The sequence below is a fragment of the Salarias fasciatus genome, chromosome 3 (genome assembly GCF_902148845.1).
Source record: "Salarias fasciatus chromosome 3, fSalaFa1.1, whole genome shotgun sequence".
Classification (NCBI taxonomy): Eukaryota; Metazoa; Chordata; class Actinopteri; order Blenniiformes; family Blenniidae; genus Salarias; species Salarias fasciatus.
Window position 1 is genome coordinate 16,441,613 of NC_043747.1, and position 24,410 is coordinate 16,466,022.

Below are 24,410 nucleotides of genomic sequence, written 5' to 3' on the forward strand. Positions count from 1 at the left end.
TGCCAGGCCTGGCAGTCGGTAGGTCTAATAACAGACTGCAGCAGGTCAGGGGGGCATTTAGCACTTCTAAACACACTGGCACCAGTGGCCCGCCGATGCCAGATCAGAAGGAGGACCTCACACACAGATCAACAGGGCAACGAAGGACATCCGAATTGATCTGTTGTTGTTTAACATTCTTTCGTGGAATCGCTGTTGAGTGCTCGCTTCTTTTCTTTTTTTTTTTTTTTTTTTTCTTTTTTCGAATGCAGTCAATCCCAAAAGTACCGCTCGCTGAAAAAAAAATCTGCCAGTGCAGCAAGGCGATTTCAAGCTGTTTCCAATAAAAATCAACTTGTTTCAATTATTTTCCAAACTTGAGTCACTTTTCCTGATTGTGTTGCAGCAGTCTTTCTTCACAAAGAGACCAACTCATGGAAAATTCTTATGAAAATTGATTCCTACTGGAAACTGCTCGGATTTGTGTTTTTTACTGCTTTGGCAGATGCTCAGCTTGCAGGACAAAGAAGAGAGATGCTATTTTGTCGGATGGAGAACGTGGGGTTCTTCTTTCAACATGTTTTAATAGTGAATGAAGACCCGAAAAAAATAAAAAAAAAGATGCATGAGGAGTCATTAAAACACCCAGAAATGGAGAAAGTAAAACATTTGTTGTTGCGTGACAGCTGGTTTTCAACTGTGATCAAAAAGCTCCTAAAAAAACAAGCAGCTAAATTTAGTTTACCTTGATCACGCTCGACTCATTCAACTCCGAACACACATATGAATAAACACTGAGCTGTCATTATTAATACGCACATGCTAGAAAAAGCAGATCAACGCTCAATAAACTGTCCTTGAAGCCCAGTGCAGGCCGTGATTAGTGCGAATATGAACTGACAGATGTTTAAACAATGAACAATAGGAATTAGTTGCAGATTTGTGAGGAGATTTCTTTCCAGCGATGCAGATTTTTTTCCTGGAAACGGGGCGATAGAACTGCTTTCCAACTCTAAAGATTTCCTTTGAGTTATATGATTTGATTCTCCACCCAAAAATCCATATGCCATTCATGTGATAATAATGCAGATTTAATGAAATCCAAGGGTCATCAATCTACTTTGTCTCATTCAACATGGTGGAATATGTTAATAAAATGCACTGTGCTATTAGTGTACGTTCACATGAGATTTATAGTTTACTAATCATTGTGTGAATGTGATTAGATCAAGATTAATATTTAAATTAACATTTTAAACTCACAATTCATGTGTATAGGCTCCTCTCCTAATGAGCTCTGGGAATTTCCTCTCTTCAGCAAATGGATGTGAAAAAGAAACATTTCGCTCAGAAATCTGAAAAGAAATGTGTTAAAAGTAGGAGGACTGAAATTATTCCACCACACAGGAAGAAGCGCATGATTTCATTTCAATAAATTCTCGGCTAAATGCTGCTCAGATGACGTTCCTCGGGCTTTTGTTGAGCTCGGAGGCTGAACGGGAGAGCGTGGCGCCAGTCGCGCATTATTAGCATGGATGTTATGATAAATGTGTAGGTGGCGTGCAGAAATATCCGGCAGATAAACGGCAAAACACGCCTGTGCAACCCCAACCGACTCGTGCGGCAATTTGCTCGCCGTGAATACCAACCCGGCGGCGGCGACGTCGCCGCTTGTGGCAAGAGGTGGTTTGACCGCTGACCGCACGCACAATCGGGGGGCCGTGACCTCCCATTGGTGCAACCTGCAACATATGATGCCATCTCGCCCAATGAGAGCGGAACGAGCCGAGAGGAGGAGGAGGAGGGGGGAGGGGGAGGGGGAGGGGGGAGGTTAGAGGGGTGACATACCACTGCTCGCCCTGTGTGTGTTAATCTGCTTTGTCTGGCTGGATGCACCATCAGCACTCAAGCGTGACCCTTAACCTCGCCAACCCCAGAATAAGGGAGGAGGAGGGGGGAGGTTGGAGCACCCCCCCCCCCCCCCCCCCCTCTCCTCCTCCACCACCCTACGCTGCCATCAGCAGGGAATTAAAGACAGTTAGATCAATGGCATGTGGAGCGATGGTTGAGAGGGTTTGGTGTGTCCTGGATGGAGGACAGACATGGGGGGGGGGGTGGGGGGGGCATAGAACAGCCCGTTCTGCACTTTCTTCCCTCTCGTCTCTCTGATGACGAGACAAATAGCCATTGTCATCGGAGTGATGCTGGAGAAAGCAGCTCGCCTTTGTCCCGTGGTTGAGGAGGGACGACAAAGGCCGTTTTCACGCTCGCCGTCCTTCTCCTGCCACCTCCTTCTCCTCGCTCTCGATTTCAAACCCTCCTCTTTAGTCATGCCCGAGCTTCGTCCTTGCCTTCGACCCCCCCTCCCTCCCTCCCTCCATCCATCCATCCATCCTCTCGCTCTCGTCACTCCTCGCCCTCCCTCCCTCTTCCCTCCCTGACACACCTGTAACTCAGCACGCCTCCCAGTCTCCCCTCCACTCCCCGCCGGCCTGTTTTTCTCACCGACCCCCCCCCCCAAATGTTTTCAGCCTATTTTTCTCCTCTTGCGCGAACTTACGTAAGTAAAGAACTCTCCCTCCGTCTCTCCTTTAATTCCGCGCTTGCTCTCCTTTTCCTGTTCTTGTTCGGCGTCTCCTCTGCGTATCTGATGCTGCACCTGTTTATGTGCCGGCTGCCTCGCTTCCTCGCCATCTCCCTCTCACTTTCAGCTGTCAATCAACAAGTCACTAAGGCTTCTCCTCTGCCAGGAACATAAACATGTACCCAATTTGAACCAGTTGCGCTCAATCCAATTCCTCTCTTTGAAGCGCGCAGTGTGTTGCAATCCAGAGATTTGGGTGGCTGTAGAGGGAGATGTTCGCGGAGGAGAGATAGGAGGGGAAGAACTCCTTCTCTCTTCCTTTTTCCGGCTCACTCTTTCCCCTTTTTTCTCTGTCAGCCGGCGGTCTCTCCGGAGTTCCCCTGAAACAAAGGGAGGAATAAAACAGTATTTTTAGACCCTTTCATATTTCATTACCATAATGATTTGGGCTTTGTAGAATCATTTCATTTATATTTGACTGTCTGTGTGCGTGCGTGCGTGCGTGCATGCATGTATGTGTGTGTGTGTGTGTGTGTGTGTGTGTGTGTGTTGTTTCCTTTTCCTTGCACTGCCACTCTCCCAGCTAGAGAGCCCAGAGGTTGAAAAAGGAGAGCGCACACACACACACACACACACACACACACACACACACACACACACAAATATACGCACACGAGCGCGCACACTGCACTGCAAATCAGTCATACTCATCCCCAGCCGAGCCTCCTGTCTATTTATTCCTCGATTCATCCGATTCTTTATTTATTTTACACGCTGCTTCCTAATGCAAATAGGTTTGTCTGCTCCCCGCCGAACTCTGGGAGCAGCATGGGACCTGGAGTGTGTGTTTCTATGCGAGTGCACGAGCGTGTGTGTGTGTGTACAAGTAAGTGAATCTATGTGCATGTGGGAGGATAGGGGGGGAGAGTTTATATGTGTGTGTTTGTGGGACCCAGTGAGTAATAGAGCCAAAGTCCTTATCTGTCACCAGAGAGCTGCCTGGCTCTCTCTCAGCTGTCAATCATCCCGCCCTAGAGACAAACACTCCGCTTCAAACGGCGTGAGAGGCGAGGATGAGGGACGGATGAGGTAAAGAGGAGAGCAGGGAGGGAGGTGGGAGGGTGTGATGGGGGGGGGGGACACAGAGGAGCAAAGAGGAGAAGCGAGGGATGAGGAGGAAGACGGGAAGAAAGCGGAGGAGGCGGCAGGTGTGGAGGGACGGGAGAGAGGAGTGAAGGACGAAAAGGATAGAAGTTTGTGATAAAAGTGAGGAGGAGGAGGATGAGGAGGAGGTGATGTTTCAACACCTCTGTTGTGTGTTTTTCAGGCCCCGCAGGTAAACGGGGGGGGAGGAGGGGGAAAGAGGGGGTGGAACTTTTTTTAAAGCACTTCACCTGCATGAATTAGACAGGCCCCTTGAAAATACCCGGGCGACTTTTGAAAACGCCACTCTTTAGAAAATAAAGAGGCAGAGAAGTGGTGGGGTGCGCACAGCGGCGTGCTCAAGCACACGCCCACACACTGCCGTGTGCACTCACACACACACACACACACACACACACACACACTCTGGCAGAGCTATCAGCACTGAAATATTGGCATGACACTCTTCAATATCCTGACGGGAGTGAATAGGATTTTTGATGACCCGGAGGCTTTCTCTTTCACTGTTTGTGTGCTTCGAGTGTGTGTGTGTGTGTTTGTGTGTGTGTATTTGCAGCAGAGGCAGCCATCAGCCAGCCCAACCGGGGACCCAGCCTGTCCTACTTTCCGTGGTCGTACCCCCCCCCCCGACTCCTCGTGCGCGCTCGCAGCCCTCGTGCGCGCTCCTGCAGCGGGGCTAACTGTTGATTTTACCTCGGGGCTTCGCGGCCCCCGGGTCGAGCCGGGACCGCCGCTCCAGCGCTTTCCCCTAAGCCCTTAAATCTTCCCCTCAGCCTGGAAACGGGGTGCGGGGGGGGGGCGTTCGGGTGGGTGAGAGGAGGGTAGCGGAGCCAAGGAGGAGGGCGAATTAAAAAAAAAAAAAGGAAAGCAAGGCAGAGAGGGAGCAGAAGAGGGTTTGAGCCCCAAATCGCTTCAAGATGCGTTCCACTGGAGTCGGAGCAGCCGAGAATCTGGGAGTCGGGTAGCGCCGCTCGGAGCCTGTGGGGGAACCGAATGGGAGCCAGGTTCCCATTTCCAATGGTGGATTAAGCGCTGCAGCAGATACACACTCCCCCGATGGGACACACACAGCAAACACGCATATATATCTTTACCAACGCTGGAGAACATTGTAATTCAAATACTATACATGCAGGGCTTTTTCAGAGCTTTTACAAGCTTTTATAAAGAATTTTCCTTTATTATGGATTTTTAGAAGTCATGATTTGTACACCCAGATTGTGTCATGTCTTCGAACTGTGCTGTAAAACAACAATGTCAACAGTTCATTAAAGTTAGATTTACTAGACTGACAAAAGTGAATCTCAGAAAATAAACACAATGAGATCAACAAAACATTCTGGAAATAGGCAATTGGCTTAAAACGACACGATAAAAGTTGCATTGTTGATGAACTTTTCAGGAAAACTTTAATCTTAACCGTTGAGATCAGATAAGGTTGAGGTTATTTTAAGAAAACGGTTAGCTGTATTGACTCTGGAAGTGAGCCGATCTTGCTGGAGCCTCTCTAACAGCTCCGAGCTCCGCCGTGCTTCCGAAAGCCGCCGCAGATCCTCCGCTCGACGCGTTCCCATCATCATAATGAACCTGGGCACTGTAGTTTATTTCCGAGTTAATCTCACGCACACAGCCCCGCTGCCACGAGCGCTCGCCGAGAGTTCGCCGTGCGCACTAATCCACGGCGAATTACAGCTCTTGTGTGAGTGACACTTTTGAAAAATTAAAGTGCGCCAGATGTCTAAGAGAGCGGTTTTTATACACTCCACTGTTTACGCCTCGAATGGGAGAGAAGAAGGAAAGAAAGATCTATTGTGACCTCTTTGGTTCCTCGTTAAAGGCTTTATAACTGCAGCATGCTGCAAGACGGCCTGAACCAGCTGAAGGACAGATGCTGCTGATGTTTGTACCTTTAACCTCGACCATTACCATCATCTATGTAGGTGTTTGTATTTATATGATATTGTGCAGCCCTAATGTGAGAATTAGATTCAAAAACCGCAGAAATATATATATAGGAGCTCTTTTTTGAAAATATTTCAAAGCTTATTTCTGAGAAACACATTGTGGGTTTTGTTGTATTCATTCCATTTCCCGTAAATAAAACACCAAACTCGCCCTTCAAAGCCCGAAGTGAACAAACCTCCCATGTAAATAAACATGCAACAATTGCTTCCATGTTCTTGAAAAGAGGGAACAAAAAAAAGAAGTGGATGTGACCGAGGAACTCTGCATACTCGGTGGCCCCTGGGGGCCCCCTATGGATTACACGGCTCTGCTGACACTGTGGCCTGACTGGGCTTAAGCCGAGTCGCCTTTAGCTAAAGTTTCAGACTCCCTGCTCTGCCGTGGCCTCGGCGGAGCAAAGTTGAAGCCCCTCACACACACCCTCGTGGTCCTCGCAGGTCAGACACCGGCGGGGGGGGGGGGCTGTCAGGGGTGAGCGCCAACACGCATGAGTGAATATGGAGGTGCTTGCACACACACACACATGCACACACACTCGAGGGACTTTCAGAAATGTAGGTGACCCACACCGCAGCAGGTCAGGAGCTCACCTCGCTTCTCCACTCCCAGCGGGACGGAGAGTGGACGGTTCCTTCGCGAGTGTGTGTGTGTGCGTGTGTGTGAGACAAAAGGGAACGAGAGGCGCCGCATGCGTTTCTAACCTTCGTTCCTCCAGAGCCCCGGCTGACCTAATTAAATTACCGAGGTGGTTGAAAGTGAAGGAGTCGCTGCTCAAAGACTTTTCACACGCCAGGAGTAAACACCAGCTGCAGCTATCTGTGTGTGTGTGTGTGTGTGTGTGTGGGGATGTACATGTCATCGTAAGGTTTATACTTAAACACACTAAAGACCTCACTGGGAGTTATAGGGGCTCCGTAGCTCATGTGTGTGTGTCTCAGGGGTGCCTTTCAGCCTCCGCAGAGGGGTACACGTGTGTAGGTGTATCCATTTGTGGACTGTTGAGGCTCATTTAATCACACACGAGCGCGCACACACACAGACACACACACACACACACACACACACACACACACACACACACACATACGGAGAACATGTCAAGGGTCCGCGGTGCTCTATCACCACACACCTCCGCTAGACCACCTTAATGGGACCAATCCAGACCGCCGCAAATCATCCGGAGTACATGCTGAAAACGGGAGGGAAGCGCGGGGGGAAACGGAGAGGGGGGGGTGTGGAGGTGAGGGGGGAAAGAGACATGGGAGCGCGAAGAAATACTGGTGGGAGACGTTTTAGGAGTGCAGACAGAAACGAGAAAAAAGATGGTGCGTCTGTATTTTGAATTCCTAAAGGAAGGAAGTCCAAAATCTGAGAGGGGTTTGAGTCGAAGGGGGCAACAATTCAAAACAATGAGGAGGAGCGTGGAACCCACACCACGGAGAAGTGTCCCCCGAGGACCCTGGACATGCTAAACATCGTTACTTTTAAATCAAAACATCTCATTTTCTTCCGTTCTGCTAACAGAAAACACTGATGACCTTGGTGCACCTTGTTACATAGTTAGTTTAGTTTAGGCCAAAGCACTTAAAAAAGTTGGCTTCTTTAATGAATTGCAGAAAAAAAAGATGTCAGTTTGGATTCAGATCATGTACGCTGAGTTTTTGAGTTCAAATATTTAGATTCGATAGCTTCAAAATATTGCTAATCTTTATTTACAAGCGCTTTCACTTTGATTTGAAAAAGCTAAATCGAGTTGTACGTCCATCTTTTTCCAGGCAACTCCACTCGGTAACCTCTCATGCCGTCACTTCGTTTCCTTCATTGACTCTGAAAGGCCCGGCGGATGGCGCCACCTGTCCCACCAGTGCGACCAACAAAATAACAACCCCGAATGTTCACACTCAATGTGTCTGCGGTTTGCAGGAAGGTGAAATGCCAAATCTTTTAATGTTTGAGTGTCTTTTTCCTGCTGGAAATATCTCTGCGGCTTTACGGTTGCTGGTTAGTCGACACGTTGGGGTTTCACACAGAAACATAAAACACCGCCAGCGCTAACTGAAACTGCTGAAAACGGTGCCTTTCTTTATGGGTTGAGAAAATCTGACTAAATAAATGGTTCTATAACTTGTTAGATCGGGTCCCAGTGAGATTTCACCGAGACATGCGTAAAAAAAAAAGAAAAAGAAATATATGTAACGAGGTATAAAGAACATCTGGGAAAGAAAGAAATGTGGTAAAGCACTTAGTTGAAAGAAAAAAAGTATGTCCCTAAAATACCTCAAGGGTAACAAATAATGGAACATGCAGTTATTATTTTTCAGTCACATTTTTCTTGGTTAATAATTGCGCGGAGATGTTTTCCATTATAGCGATTTTGTTCTGCCGAAGTGCTTCAAAAGCGAAAGGAAATCTGGGAAAGTCTGCAGACGAGCGAGATGACGTGTGGCTGGCTGGAGAGAGAGAGAGAGAGAGGGGGGGGCGGAGAAAGAAAGACGGCGATGGAGAAAGGTATAGAGGTGTGTGTGTGTGGGGGGGTGCTCAGTCAGACACAAGAGACCGAACGTGGTGCAGTTTTCTTGAACTCGCGTCGAGCGAATGTTCGGCGGAGTCAAAAGAAGCCGCGAACAAAAAGTTCTGAGCTGCAGATGCAGGAGCAGAAACATGAAAAAAAAAAAAAAGAAGAAATATCAGGAACAAGGATGCAAATGAGAAAGAGATGAGGAAGAAGAATAGAGGGTGATGTTTGCTTGAGAAAAGTTTCTGTTGACCTGGATACGGCTGCGTTGTCGGGGTTTGTTCAAAGGAAGGCGCGCCGCGCCGCCTCTCTCCACAGTTGGTAGTTAGTTCTAGTTTCTCTTCGGGATGCAGCCGCAAGTTTCAGCTTAATGCGACACGCTCGTCTGCTGCATTGTATCCTATGGACGGTATTGAACGCAGCGGGAGCGTCGCAACAAGGGAGATGAAGGGTGTGCGTTGATGGGACAGACAAACACATTGTGTTGCCTCTGTGTGAGTGTGTGTGTGTGTGTGTGTGTACGTGCGCTTTCCAAATGCCACGGCATCCAGCGCGCCGCCATCCCGTGTCTCGCTGCTTATCCCGGGCGTGATGTGTACTGGATGTGACACCGACGCCGCAGCCGTTCTGGACCGCCTCCGGACAAGACGATGAGAAACTGTGCGATGACAAGGGCGCCATCACCTTCAAACTCCCATGATGCCAACTAACTATTCTGCATCCCTACCTGCTCACCGCCACTGCTCTCTCTCCTCTCCCATCCCTCGCTCTTTCTCCCGGGCGCAGCCCCCCCCCCCCATCTCTCACCATATGGAAACCATTACAGCCATTGTCGTTTCTCACCGCCAGCATTCCTGGGGGCTTTACAGCGTTCACTGACTTTACATCAACCTTGCGCTCCCTCTCTCCTTGTTCACACTGCTCCTCGCCGTCGGTTCATCTCCCGATCTCGACCCGCCTCTCTGCTGCTTTTGAACCCAGTAGATGTTTAGAAACTCTAAATCTGGAGTCTGTTAAGTGATTTTTTTTTTTGTCTTTAAAACAAATCCCGGGCTGTTTTAATGCCCTTCACTCCTCATAGGCCTCCTGTTGATTCATTTGGAGATGGGAGGATTTCAACACTTGTGTCAAACATTATTTTCAGATGAGTTTTAACACAAAAAAAACCATTTTTAAATTAGAAAAGAGATGTTTCCGTGGATGGTTACCTGGCAGCTGTTGTAAATTGGACATCTTCAGGATTTACGAGCTTCTGTGCGTCAGGTTGTAAACACAACTGGTAAAACTGTTTAAAGCGTTAAAATGACACATTTGTGCTCGCTGAGCATAACAGCTCCGTTGCACATTATGAAGCCAAAAAGTTTCTTATTCGTAACCATAAAAGATCGGTTTAGGTAAATTGAAAAAAAAACAGACTTATGCTGCTGGAAACTTAGCAAGCTTGAAAAACCTACCTGTTCACACCAGCTGACGTCGGTATTTTCTCCCTTTAACCTTCACAATGTGGATATATTTGCCTATTATTGATAAAAAAAAACATTAATATGCTGTGTGAAACAAATTACTTAGTTGTTTACAATCTCATTCATTGTTGTGCATGAAAACTAGCATTAGCATGAAATTAGCATCTTTTCACCAAAACTCGATTTTCCTCATTCCTTGTGTGTTTGTATCATTTTCCTGACGTCCAGATTGACTGGATTTGGTAGCTTTACAAACGGCAGCTTCTTCACTAGAATTCTAAATGAAGGTGGACTGAGAAGAGTTTGTTCGTACTGTCCGACCCACTGTTGAGGTGGAGGAGTGGAAGAGAACAAGCGTGCCCTGCAATGTAGAAGAAAGTTTAAGAGGAGGAAAAAACACATTTCTATTGATATCCGCTACACCAGCAGGAGCAAAAGTTTTTGAATGGTAACCTTAACTTCTCCTCTCCCGCTCCTCTCCGAACCCACACCCGCTCCACCGTTCCATCCATAATGGAGATGTTCAGAGGTATCTGGGCCATGCTTTCTAGAGAGATTCAAACTCTCATCAATTTACATTATAGCTCCCCCCCCCCTCCCCCACCGCCCTCCCCTGTCTGCCTCTTTCTGCTACAAATGTGTTTCCATCTCTCTCCAGCTCTGTACACACAGTCAAAGACCACTTTCTGCAGCTCTTCTCCAGGGTATATGGTTCTTTAATGAAGACAGTAATAATGATTATGGATATTTTAAAACCATCTGTCTCCCCTGCGTGCTGATGGAAGCCGGAGTTGGCGCGTCTGCACGCGGAAGGTCCTGTAAGACGTTCAAATAACTCAATCTAAATCATTGATTATTACTTCTTACAGCAGTTTAAGATGACAAATAATGTGCCAAAGGTATGGGGATTGGATAATTTGCCTTTCTTGAGACGCGGCGGCGAGAAAAACCAGGGGATTTACATCCGGATTGACGAACGACTAATGCATGCATACGTGAAAACCTGCAAATATATTAATTCAGTAATGTTTCACAGCGTGACCCCACACGCCGCCGCAGCTGCACGTGATAATAGCATTTTTTTTTTTTTTTTTTTTTTTTTTTTGAAGCAAGGCCTCGAGTTCAAGCTGCAAGGAAAGACGGGGGGGGGGGGGCTTCAAGCGGCTTGTACGCGCACTGAAAAGCCTCTTTCAGTAACACGGCCGATCAAAGATGAGGTCAAGATAAAAGAGCACAACATGAGTAAAAATTCAAAGCTCCCGATCCTCTCATTGTAAAAAAAAAAAAAAAAAAAAAAAACCATCAGACAGAGTCGGCGGGAAAAAAAAGACGGAGGTGAGACTGGCGGGGGGGGGAGCACAGCAGGTCAGTTTGACGGAGCCGCCGTTTCTGCCAACGCCGCGTCGAAGACAGATTGCACCGTCATGTTTTATATACTCCCGAGCATGTGTTTCGCATTAGATGCTGTTGGTGTTTCTGCAGCATGTATATAGGGGGCACTGATTGCTCCAGCAGAGCGGTGGAAAGCGATAGCTCCCTTCTCCGCGTTGGTGCGTGGCGAAGAAAGAAAAAAAAAAAAAAAAAAATCACAGCAAGTGATTTAATCCAGCGCCCGGGCTTGAAATAATATTTTCCTTCAAGTAGGTAAAACAGTCTGTCAGTGGAGTGAGATAATTTTACATTTCCAAATCTTTTGAATCATTTTATTCATACCCGAGGAGTCATTTTCTTCTTTCGAGACTTTCCCACTTGTTTGATGGGGGGGGGGGATTCGTTTAAAAGCACGTTGGAAGGAAATTAATAAGAACTGGCTGAAAGTTTCTGACTGGATTGAGGTTTTTTTAGAGGGTCCGTGCGGGCTCCGGTGACACGTTCAGAAATGGAGGTTTTCCGGCCGGCCCGCATGTGTTTGCTCATTGTGGCGTTCTTTGGAAAGCACCTCTCAGCCAAATGGGACCCGGCGGATTTGCTTCAGACAGCTACTAGATGGCCTGCAGGTGTCGGCGCTCGGCGGGGCCCATCCTCCTGCGGCGTGCGCGTACTCCTCTCCGTGGCCGATTGGTTCTTGCCGCTCATGTAGCGTACACGCGCCCCCCCCCCCCCCCCCCCCCCCCGCCGTGCATCTGACGGCCTGTGTACATTAAAGGGAGGGTGGAGGCGGCGGGATATGATCAGAGCCTTTCTGTGTGTGTGTGTATATGTGTGCGTGTGTGATTACACTGTGTATACCGTGAGATTAGTGCGGACAGCTTTATGCGTGAGGCCCGCCATAAATCTCCCCCCGCCGCAGAACCGAACACCGCCGCCGTTTATTATCCTCTAATAGATCGGTCCTCCGCTGTCTTCCCGCTCGCACCGGGCTGCAGTTAGCTCAAGGACAAATCCCCTCCCCTCTCCGAGGACGGAGAAGGTCAAAGTTGAGGAGAGTTTCAAGTAAATCCTCCACGCTGATTTCATTTTTAGTTTATTTTGTACTCGCTGCCAAGTCCACCGTCCTTCCTCCCTTCATTTTTCTTCCCCTTTTGTTTGTGCCTGACATTATTCCCCCCACTCTCTCTCTCCCTCTCTTTCTCCTGATGTGTTTGGATTCAGTGCTTCATCACGTCGAATATGGTATGGTTTCAAAGTTTTCTCTCAGCGACTCGCCCCCCCCCCCTCCTCCCTCGCTGCTCCTCTTTATATTCTCATGTTCGCACAGACGTACATTTGCACCCACCCCTTGTCTCGCTTGTCTCCCCGCTCTCCCGCCTCCGCCCGCTGCACCTGTGTGCCCGGCTTTGGTCTGGACATGGCTCGGGTTGCCACTGTGGAATCTGGGAAATGTCGGGGCTGTCCGACACGCCGCCCCGGAGCAGGTACGGCGGCGAACGCAGGAGGAGTGGAGCCGGCGACGCTCCCGCTGACAGAGAGAGAATAATGAAAGAAAAAATAGTTTGAATGTCGGTTGATGGGGAACTGAAGCTGTTTTTGTGCGGCTCTGGGAAGAGTGGCGTGGGGACGGAGGATGGAGGGAGGGAGGCGGGAGGTGTGAGAGGTCCGGGGGGAGGTCAGGCAGACTGACACTTGAGTCTTCGGGGGTCGCGGCGGGGCGACGCTTGGGTTGAGAAAATGATGTTTCTCCTCTCATAAAAGAGAAGAAAAGACATGGGGGGGGGAACTCTCTCTCCCTCCCCCCTCCCTCCCCCCTCCGTCTCCTCTTCCTCCCCTCCCCACCAGTGTCACCTCTGGCCCCCTTCAACCCTTCCACGCCATGTTTCAAAGTGTGGCCACATGAATGGCCCTATTGTTAACGGCTGAGAAAAAGAGATGGCTGCAGAGGGAGGGGGGGAGAGAGAGAGAGCGAGCGAGAGAGTGGACAGCCAGCAGAGAGAGATGAGAGAGTGAGAGTGAGCGAGGATTAGACGAAAAAACACGTAGAGACACTCAGAGATGTGACGAGAGAGCGTCTCTCTGGGAGCCAATTGTGGCCAGAGAAAAAGGAGAGTAAAGGGAAACCGTGATGCCGCTCCGAGCTGCGGCTGAACGGCGATGATTTATTCAGATGTGGTCACAGATGAACTCCATAAAGTTGTTTATAAGTTCACCTCACTTCACTTTTTTTTTCTCGGCGGTCCCGTCCGCACCGCTCCGCCGGGAGGGGAGGCTTTTCACAGCCGCATCCCGGAGATTGACGAGGGCTCGCAAAGCGAGCCGGACCAGACTTGAAGGCGGATTTAATGCATCCAGTTAGGGTGTGTAAGCGATCCTGAGTTACTGCGGTGTGTCTGAAAGCAGCCGGGAGTTTGTTGACACTGAAGACCTCGTGCAAAAAAAAAAAAAAAAAGGAGGAGGAAAGTGTGAATTCAGAGATAAATACAGAAACGCTTTCTGGAGCTGTGCGGCACGATTAGATTGGGACAAGGTCTCCCCGTTTACCGTGCGCACTATCGCCGTCTCACACACACCTCGGGTTAACCTGGGTTAACTCAGCAAATCTGACACTCTGAACATGGAGCCTATCAGAAAATTGAGTTCCGTTGCGAGATCGGTGCTGGAATTCACTCCCGATCTGGCTTTTTATTTGCTTCCTCGCTCCTCCGTTGGATCTGATGATCTCTCCATCTCTGTGTGTGATGTTTTGCTTTTGTCTCCGTCTTCTCTTTTCTGCTTGTTCACCACATTTCTTTGTTGCTGCCACATACCTTGCCTAATTTTTTCTACCCCCCTCTCTCTCTCTCACTTCACCGATTCCTCTGTTTTTTTCTCCTTCTTTTCAAACACTGCACCTGCCCAGTGGCATTTTACCTCTCATACCATCCCCTCTCTCTCTCTCTCTCTCTCTCTCTCTCTCTCTCTCTCTCTCTCTTTTCTGTGCATGTATTTGTGTGTGTGTGTGTTTCCTCGCCGTTCTGCATTGCAGCTCGGCTGACTCAAGGTACCATCAGATACCACTCACAAAATGCGTCATGCAGGAAGCGAAAGGTGCTTGTTTTTGTAAAAAAAGTGTGTATCGGTGTATGTGTGTGTGTGTGTGTGTGTGTGTGTGACATTGGGCTTCAGCATTCCTGTTTAGGGAAAAGTAAACCTGTGTGTTTGGATGTGGGTGGATGTGCTCGGGCAAACCTTTTGTGTTTAGCAGAAGGGCATTTGTATGGGCCTGTGTGAGTGTGCTGAATAGATTTTGTCTGTTTAGGCTCTGCTGCAGAGCCCCCAGGAGCCACCGGCGTGTTTACAGTTCGTACTCTATAAATGGTGCGAGTGCTCGCCAGTCTGAAGCCGCCAGGAAGGTGAAATATGTGTGTGTACGTGTTGAGTGAAGCTGAGTGCCTGCCTCTCCACTCTAAGTATTGCCTGATAACCCCGAGTGACCTGGGTAATGAGAAGTGGAACAGTGGCTTCCCAGCAGGCCTCTGGGCCTGCCTGGGCCCGGGCTCCTGCGCCGTTCGGGCTGCGCTCTCTCTCAAGTTCCCCCTTCAGTGCTCGCCGCCGGCCAAACGTGGCCAACAGATAACGCTCACATCTCAATTTATAGCAGGTGTGAGGCTGTTAGCGCCGAGAGCTAAGATGTAGCCTGCCGGTCTGCGGGGCAGAGGAGGAAGTGGTCCGAGAGTCGAGTTCAACAAAAACAACTCTCCCTCCCGCCGGAGCTGGAGGTTTTCTCCTCGGGGGAACTTCAATAGCGCGGTATTGAAATTCCACGAGGCAAATATCAGCCGCCGGAACTTTACAGAAAGTTTTATCTTATCTGTAACGTCTGCGTGAGGCCATGGGCCTTATCAAAGTCCACATAGGGGAGGCTGGTGTCATGTGATGTTGGTGGTTTTGATCACCGGCGCTTCGTGTCTACGTGCCTTTCTGTCCAAGACAGAAACCAAAAGGTGGCTCTGATGGAAGGCGTGTGACTGTGGGAACGAGTGAGTCCGACGACCAAGCTGAATGTACACACAAATAGTCATAGTTTGGCATGCTGCCACACAAGTGAGTTATATGCAACATATAACCTGCAACATTTGGTAATAATTCAGTCAACGCTGTTGGTGGAGTCTGGAGTTTTGGCTCCTTCTACATGATGTTCCTTCTGTCATTGAATGTGTCATTACTAGGCATCGAGGACAGTAGATCTCAAAGGCAAAGACAACAAAGTTTTCAAGTTTTTGTTGCTTTTTTGGTAGTCTTTTTCCATAGCAGTGGTCTTTTTGAAAACTGCTCCCAAGGTGGAACTTTTTGGAAATGCCTCATGTTTTTAGCATTTCTGCCGTTTTTTTGTGTAAACAGACATTGTTTTCAAACCGTTGTCTTGTCAGCGCGAAGCTTTTCAGAAACTGAAAAATGCATTTTGACTTGAAGCTCTGTCCTGCGAGCAGAACCTGAACGTTAATCAGTCAGCTCAGACTTAACATACTTCCATCTTTGTTAGCGTGTTTGATCGCCCTGCGTGAGCGCAGCCTCGGAGGGACAGCTGCCGACATGTTGCACCAAGGTCAGCGGAAAAGTTGTTCTTGGACTTGACAGGTATGACAAGAACGAAAAACTCTGCGCCAAATAATTCATGTGTGGACCAGAGAGCGAGAGATTCGTCCAGGTTTTTTCTTTCTCGTGTGCTTAACAACAGAACCAGAACACCTCATGTCATTTCAGTTAGAGGAACACACACACACACACACACACACACACACACACACACACACACACACGCTGAAACAATGTGAGAAAGTTTGCATTATTTTTAAGGATACTTTTAACTGATTCTGCTCCTTTCTTGACACAACCTGCGTCTTTTAAAAGCAGTGTGTCGTCTGGGAGTATAACAAGTCATCAAGGTTGTCTGAGCTGCGCCGTGGCGGTGGAACCGTGAATGCGTGGGAGGTCTAATAAAGACTCCGTTGAGTCTTATTGTGGTAGAGGATGCGGTTTCTTTTTTCAGGTTAGCATGCACCAGATATTTAGCGTCACTGTATCTGTAGGATCTGAGGCTTTACTTATAAATGAGGGCTTTAAAATTCTGTCTTTAACGAGCTCAAAATTGTATGAATGAGCTGTGTGAATTCACTGAAGCGCCTGCTTGATCTGTACAGCTAAAACAAATGAGGAAACATTATCACCAAAAATGACATTGGCTTATTTTCAGTATTACCTCATATTGTTACTCATTAATTGGCATTATCTTTGGTTGGCTTCCAAAGCGGGGCATAAAGGAAAAGCTATAATCACAACTCATTTGAGCCAGCGAAGGGTAAGCTGTCTTTCTTTCTTTTTTTTTTTAATTAATTGAACAAATGGAAGTGTCACTTGTTGCTTATGTGACAGTTACAGGATTTATTTTGCCTTTTTTTTTTTTTGACAGTACCATTATGTAACATGCCTCATTGTCTTTGTGTGCTTTGTGATCCTGTATTGTTTATTTTTAATGCTCAAATGGTTGTCTGACGGCAGAACAGAGAGAATAATTAAGCAGGTTTTAGCGATGCACTCCCGAGAGTTTATGTGGATTTGTTGGAAGTGGAGACGGCATCTGAGTCAGAGGTAGCAGAGAATCAGCTCCTTAACATTGCAGGCATTTGCTTCTTCCTCCCACCTCCACATCAAAGTGTCACTTAAGATTCAGCCAGAATGCTAACAGTCGGGGAAAAATAAATCCAGCAGATCTCCCTCCTCCGTTCAAACTTTTACCACGATAAACACTTCCCCTCGTCCTGTCAGCGGTGACATTTATTTTAACCTGAGATAAAGGCACGACGTGTGCGCGGCCTCTATTTTTTTCCCCGCTGTTAGCCAAGCACGCTAGCGCGGCGCGCTAAAGTCATCCCGGGCCTCGGGAGCTAAGTTGATAACTCATAGTATTTGGCCTTATCAGCGAGAGATGGCTGTGCGCTGTGAGCGAGGCGGGATGACGGCGTCTGACTCATTTGTCGAGTTTATGCCCCCCTCGACTGCTGTGTTTCACCTCCCCTGCGCGGCGAAGGTCTCCGCGCTGCCGCCGCCGCCGCCGTGTTCCTCCGTGTGGGCAGAATTAATTTCAATTTTTCTCGTGGAATAAATTTCCCAGCGTTTACCCGAGGAAGACCCGTTTAACCGCGCCGTGGCCGAAGGAAGGAACATCAAAGTAACGTCATAGTAAGAGGCCGTGCCCGAGCACGCTTTGGTGAGACGTACTCATCCAGTTGGATTAGAATCGCTTCGGGTTCCCTGCAGATGACAGGTGTCAGATTGTCTACGAGGCCGTAAACAAACTCGTTCTTCATACCAGCGATGGACCCACATCAAGACAGCTAATTAGCAAACTAATTAACTGTACATACCTGAGATTTGGCACCGGCAGCTTTGTTTTGCTGATCCGCTGCGATAGTGTTGCGCCCGTTTCTTCCTCCACGGACATGCCTCAGCTCTCACTTCCAAATATACGAGCTGGAGATAAAACAAGGAAAGAAAGAAGAAGGAAAAAAAAAAAAAAAAGGAAAATGAGCTCAGTGAGAAAAAGCGAATTGAGAAGAAGAAAAAAAAAACAAAGTTGCAGATGCTTTTCGGCTGGCTTGATGTTAACAGAATTTGAGCTTCGCTTCATCTGCGTGCATTCATATACATAAAGCTGGGGAAAGTTGTTTACTGTATGTCCACAACCACTGCTACACAAACATTCAGGCAAATTGCATCAGAACCAGAAGTTTAGAAAGGATGGAAAAAGACTGTTTGGACCTTCTTTTGGAAATAGTTGCTTAAAAGAATATCCGAGATTTTTGTTTCCTGAGACAATATACCGTCATGCTCTTGAATGAAAGTGCAGAGGAATGAGTGAAATACTCACACAGTGTGAGTCCCTCTTTGTCCTCTGAGGTACAGCGTACACCGAGGGGCTTTTCAGAGGGAGGCACGAGAAGTTCAGCGACTGGAAGTGATAAAATGTGACATTCGCTGCAAAATGAGATCACAGAGTTTCCTAAATGTGTGCTACTCGGCCCAAGAGATCACGCAACGATAGAGTCGTTTTGGGGGGAATTTATACTGTTTCTCCCATTTTGCCAGAGTCAGAAACTCATAAATTACTCAGAACAGACCTTCACATGTGCCTGGTTCACTCTGGAGTTACCTAAACAGCTATAACTTGGCTCATTTATGGGGATTAAATAGCATAATCACGACCCCGATAGTCATCCAGGAATTAAACCGGAGAGGGTTTTCTTTCCAGACTTTGTCAGATAGGAAGCCAAGAGACTTAAACTTGAAAAAAAAAAAACTTGTCTACACTGATGTACTCCATTGGATTAGTTATTGGACCTCAAGGAATCTTTACGAAGCCGATACACATCTGTTCCTCAGCTGTGAAAAGTCCATGCATGATGTGCTGCAGTATCAGTGGAAGAGTGGGTGTTTGGTCAGAAAACAGGATAAATATTTAAGTTGCCATTGGATTCTGTTTTCATGAGGCTTTTTTTTTTTTTTTTTTTTTTTTTTTCATCCTGCTTCCTTATTTATTGAGGGTAGATTTACCTCGCTCGCCGCGGTTGAGTAGCCGCGGCTCGGCCTCGCCTCAGGTGGTATAGTGCGACGTCCTCCAGCTGCAGAGATTGGCATTTCAATCATCGCCCCGTCTCGTTGGTGCGCAGAAGTGCGCTGAACTCTGCTGCCGGCGGAGGGCGAGCAACTTTTCCACGGGTGTGAAGTGCCTGGAGCGCACTGAGGTGAAAGCCTGCAGTAAGTCAGTGTTGGACAAAGGAAACGTGAATCGAACCAACAACCACTCCAACTACTACGATTGTGAGAATTTGTTGTAATTTTAGCAGTTTTAGCCTTTTTTTTTGTCACAGTTTTACCTTTTTTAACTGGAGTGAGGCTAATGTGCCACATGTTTTAGACTCCTGCCCTAAAGGTAAAAAGCATGCGTGAGTTTCAACGTCTTTTCTGAGAATGAGCACTGACCACATCAAATATATGGTTTCGTCTTTTTGAAGCCGACCGGTCTCTGCTGCTCCTGCTCCCCTCCTTGTTTCTGCATATATTTCACGACTTCGTGTATGGAGTCTCGGAGGCGTAGTATTCTGATCACTCAAAAAACATCTCTGAATGTATTCCTCCGGGGTCTTTTAGAAGAGAAAACATCGCAGATTAATGTGTTTCTCTAATAACTGCAGCCTTCCTGGCTCCGACGGCGGTTATTTTCCCTGCGTGGATCATCAGCCGGTGGTTATGTTTTCCTACGTTTTCCCTCCACCACCTCGGGGAAGGTCAGCGGGGGATTGTGCGAGCGCGTGTGTTAAAACTTTATTTGTGCAGTTAACTGCACAGCAGTTCCTCTGTAAAGGCACCTGTTCCCAGTGACGGAGAGAATCTAAGAGGAGGAGAAGCGAGCGAGCTGAAGGACCCATCTGTTGCTCGTATAGGAGAAGGGACAGGTGGCGCCGAGCTGGTTCAGAAAGCCTTGAATTAATCATCCTTCCCTCTTTCTCGCCGTCTCCTGCAGGTTCAGGGACGACAAAGGCTACGTGCTGTACCCTCAGATCGGGGACCGGCTGGACCTCATCTGCCCCCCTCTGGACACCGTCCGGTCCACGCCGGAGTACGAGTTCTACAAGCTCTACCTCCTGTCGTCGCGGGAGCAGGCCGATCACTGCGAGGTGACGGAGACGTCCAACATCGTCCTCACCTGCGACGAGCCCACCCGCGAGCGCCGCTTCACCATCAAGTTCCAGGAGTTCTCGCCCAACCTGTGGGGCCACGAGTTCAAGAGCATGCACGACTACTACATCATCGGTGAGTGGAGGGAGATGGGGCCAATGTGTGTGTGTGTGTGTGTGTGTGTGTGTGTGTGGGCGTGTGCGTTGAGCCCTGTGGCAGTGTGTGGGTGGCGAAGGGAGGGGGGGTGGGGGTTGTTGTTATGATTGCGGGGCTGATTTTGTGATTGTGCCTGAGTGTGTTTGTTTATGTCAGTGATGATGATGCTGATTGGACGGGCGTGTTTAGAGTAATTAGGTTTGAGAATTGTGGGTGATCCTGTCCGCAGGCGGATAAACGACAGGACACACACTGTAAAAAGAAAAAAAAAAAAATCCCCCGATGTGGAGGGTACAGGATTTCTAGGGTGTTTCTTGCTCCTCAAAACCAAACCTTACAGGAGTAGGTGACTTTAATTAATTTCACCTTCACTTTCACCCCTGCTGGATTAACTAAACTCCACATGACGCCTCTGCTGTAAGCCGAGGAAAGAAAATTCGACTCTCGTTTCTCTTGATTTCCTGTCGCGGCCCTGGACTTTCCCCACATGTGTGTGATTGTGTGTTTGGAGAAATCTGGTTCCACTGGTGCCTCTCTGTGAGAGTGTGTCTGTCATCGGCGGGCCTTTGTCTTACCGGGCTGCTGTGCCGGCCCCGGGCCTGTTTATTGTTACTGCCAGGCTCACAGCGACCGCAGATGGCGAGGCTCCGCTCTGTTTTGGTTTATTCCAAAGGTTTGTTTGGAGTCGCTGGATTGCGCGAAGGCCCGGCGAGGTCGTGGAGGACGGGCGTTTCGTATCGGACGGAACGATCTCGCGCGCGAAGGTCGCCTCGACCCCGAAAACCTACGGGCCTGGGTTGCGTGTTTCTTTTAAACACACACCAGGAGCGGAAAGCACCGACGGTGCTTTACAGCCGGAACGGTGCACGTAAACACACACACAGGAGGAGCGCGCTGACGTGCATGTGTACCCACACGCCCACGAGTTTCCAATACAAACACAAGTTAAAAAAAATAAATAAATAAAAAAAGAGAAAGAAAGAAACACCTCAGGAGTGAGAGAGTGAAGCCGGATAGGCAGAGAAAAAAAGAGGGAGAGAGACCCTGTTTGATTCCCACAGCTCTCCTCCCACGCACCTGTGGGCTCGGCTCACTCAGGTGTGCAAGTGCTCTTTTCATTTCTTTTTTGTCTGCTGCTGGGAAGAAAAGAAAAGTAAAAAAAAAAAACAAAACAAAAAAAAACAAAACGACAGAACGGTGCAGAGCCAGGAGGAGGAAGAGAGAGCCGGGACAGAGACGGAGAGACAGAGCGAGAGAGCGGCGAAGAGACAAAGAGAATATAAGATCTCTGGAAGTCTGTGAAGTCCCTCATGCCCCTTTGTGTTCTATATTTGTTTGGCGGTTTCGGGCGTGCTCGTGTCTCTCCCCCCCCCCCCCCCCCCCCCCGCTATCAGTCCTCATACCCGGCGTGTTTTGTGAGGAGAGGTGAGGGACCGGGCAGATTTCTGCTGCTTCAGTATCAGCATACAGCTATTTGTCTCAGATTAGATATGAGCAGGTGAGATAGCACCGCGCACTAAGCCCCCTCTTACTGTATACACACTCTGTCTGTCTGCATGTGTGTGTGTGTTTTTGGATATGCGCTCTGGAATTCTGGTCTAATAAAGCAGAGAGGAAAATTAATGCAACCTGATACCTGCTGATACTGGATTTAGTGAGTGACAGATGTTTAACGGCGGAGCCCGAGCCGCCGCCGAAACGCTCACAAAAAACCTCAATCCGCACATGAAAAAGAGTCAAAAATTACATTTCATCTCTGATTTAGCCTTCCTGCTACAATCCGGTATGAGAGTTTACAGAATTAACACATTTATATTTTACACTTGTTCACAACAGTTTTTTTTTTTTTTTTGTGTATAAATAGCTTTAAATAAAATGCTGATTTATTTTATGTGATTCAAATGGAACTGTGCAATTGTTTGTATTACCCAGCATGCCCCTGCAGACATGTTAAAGATGCAGAAACAAGGGGAACGCACTCCTAACATGCTAAATATTTCTCAACAGAAATGGGTGAATTAACATAGTAAAACCATAATCTGTGAGATTATGTTGATTAGATGCATATTAGAATAACACTTGAGGGGAAAAAGATACTTTTAGTTGTTTAAACATGCATCTCGGTGCAATAAGTGATTATTGCTGGGGACAAATATGTGTAGATGGCACAGTTTTTTGTTCTCTATACATCTAAAATGAGGAGGGCAAGAAACAAAAGGCAAAAAGAAATGATCTTTATGCAACAAAAACTGTGAGAATCTGGTCGATCTAATGGTCCACCAGCAGCTTGTTCAGAGCTTACCGAGAAGAACACGTCACCAGCTTTCTGCAGTTTTAGTGAATAGTTCCACTTTGTCTTCTTTCAGCCCGGAGCTTTCTCCACAATGTCCAAATATCATCTTACACCGGTGAGCAAGTAGCGACTACGTGCCGAACGCACCCAGTGGAAGTGAAAAATGCTTCATCTCTGCGCAACAGGAAATTACAAAAATCTGCAGCGTTTTCCAAAGATTGTGAACAAATATCCGTATGTTTGACTGTCAGGGATTTGTTTTGTTTCTGCTTCACAGCCGACATTAAGATTCATCCAAACGCCCACATTAAGATTGATTCCAACTAAAGTGTTTTTTTTTTTCAACACATTTGAGGAAGAACAGACCTAAAAATATAAAAAACTCCAAATGCTTTTAGTAGTGATCATGCAGAGTCCAGGACTGGACGTCACTCTGTGGCTCTCCACGTCAACGTCCAGCTTTCCCCAGGACGCTCCCAGCGTCCGCGGCCTTCAAACACCGTCTTACAGGATGGAGCCGGTAGCGATTACACGTCAAACACACTCGCGCAGTTTATGCACTTGTCGTGCACAAAGCCAGAGTGGCAGGAAACTTCACTTTTTAATCTGCCCCAAACTCAAATTCTATAAAATTCAATACCCTCCGAGAACATTTCTCCAGACTAAAAAGCAGGAGTAAAGCCCTGTTTCCCAAAAGCTCTTCTTTATTTTTTTTTCTCTTTCTCTCTCTGCTCGCCTCTTTTCTGTGCTCCCACCTGACAACCAGGTGTCCAAAAACAGAAACACCTTTATCTCCGCGCGCAGCCCAGACTGATCGATTGACAGCTCCAGTCCGATCGATGGCGGCTGCAACACAAGGTCACACGCTCACGCCTACGCACGCACACACACACACACACACCGGGTTTAGTCACATTCGGCGAGGGAGCGAGACTGGGAGAGGCGAGGGGGACAGGGGAGCTGCCGGTCGGAGGCGGCGCCGGTCGATAGCATCCTCGGATTGCCGGCGTATCGCGAGCAGCGGGGAAGAATGGCCCCTCACCCCGGACTGGCTGCACGTAATGAGGCTGCCGGATAATTAACCGTTGTTTCCTGCCGCAGATAGCCCGACGCACGCGAGCGCGAGCTGTCCCCCGCAGGAAGGGCGCCGGTAAACGGACGGGCGGGAGATGTGCATGTGTGCAGAGGCGCCAGTGCATGGAGGAGCCGCGGGGAAATCTTGTTTTAATTAACCTATAGCCTAGTGTGATTTAATTTGCACGCCGCGGACAAAAAAAGTGTACGTACGGACGCCGGGACAGGAGAAGGAAGCGAGGTTGTGGAGGTTAATTCCAAAGTTGAGCCTGCAACAGATTACCTGTTATTAGCTCAAAGCCCACTGGGCGATCTGTTTGCTCCACAGGTTGCAGCAACGGCGAACAACAGATTCCTAAATTGCGCTTAAGCTCCGTGAGGTTTGATTTTCACATCGTGGTCGACATCGCCCATCAAAACGAAGGTTTCTGGTTCCACAGAGTCTCGTCTCGTCCGGTGAAAACTTTCTGCTGCCACTAATGCAGGACAGATGCCACTGTTTTGTAATCAGATTACTCAAATCCCATTAAATGTAATTCTTCACTTCCGCATCCTGGGGAGAGCAGAGACAGAGTGTAGAAATTGATTTGTTATAGTTAATGATTGATGTTTTCATTCATAACACGAGGTCAGAGTTTACGTAAACCCTCTCTCTCTCTCTCTCGTTCTCTCTCTCTCTCGCCCCCTTTCAGTTTCTGCTCGTCTCCCTCGCTATTCAAAACGTGTCCCACACACACACACACACACACACACACACACACACACACACACACACACACACACACACTCACACAGCCGTGCTCAGTGCATCACCCCAAAATGCAGATCAAGTCTTTCACTGCTTCTAATGAATGCTTTGAAATCAGGCGCCAGGGCCCGGTCGGACACACACACACACACACACACACACACACACACACACACACACACACACACACACACACACACACACACACAGAAGCACATGCGCAGTCGGAGGTGCGTTGGTATCAGATAAGGAGGCGTCTCTGTGAGGAGAACATTCGATCGGGTCGTTTTAAAGGGTCAGGGAAACAATCCAGATCCTCTCTGTCCCGATTCAGCAAAGGCTGTGTCTGATTTTTTTTTTTTTTTAATGGGCAAGAATTG

At 48.1% G+C, this 24,410-nt stretch overlaps 1 protein-coding gene across 1 annotated transcript in view; it reads left to right on the forward strand.

Annotated features, from left to right (window-relative positions):
- The window catches only part of efnb3b (ephrin-B3b), an 87,531-nt gene that overhangs the window by 24,621 nt on the left and 38,500 nt on the right, over window positions 1-24,410 (forward strand). The window contains exon 2 of the mRNA XM_030118738.1: window positions 19,605-19,894. Coding sequence (XP_029974598.1) covers window positions 19,605-19,894 — 290 coding nt within the window. The remainder of the gene's footprint in view (window positions 1-19,604; window positions 19,895-24,410) is intronic.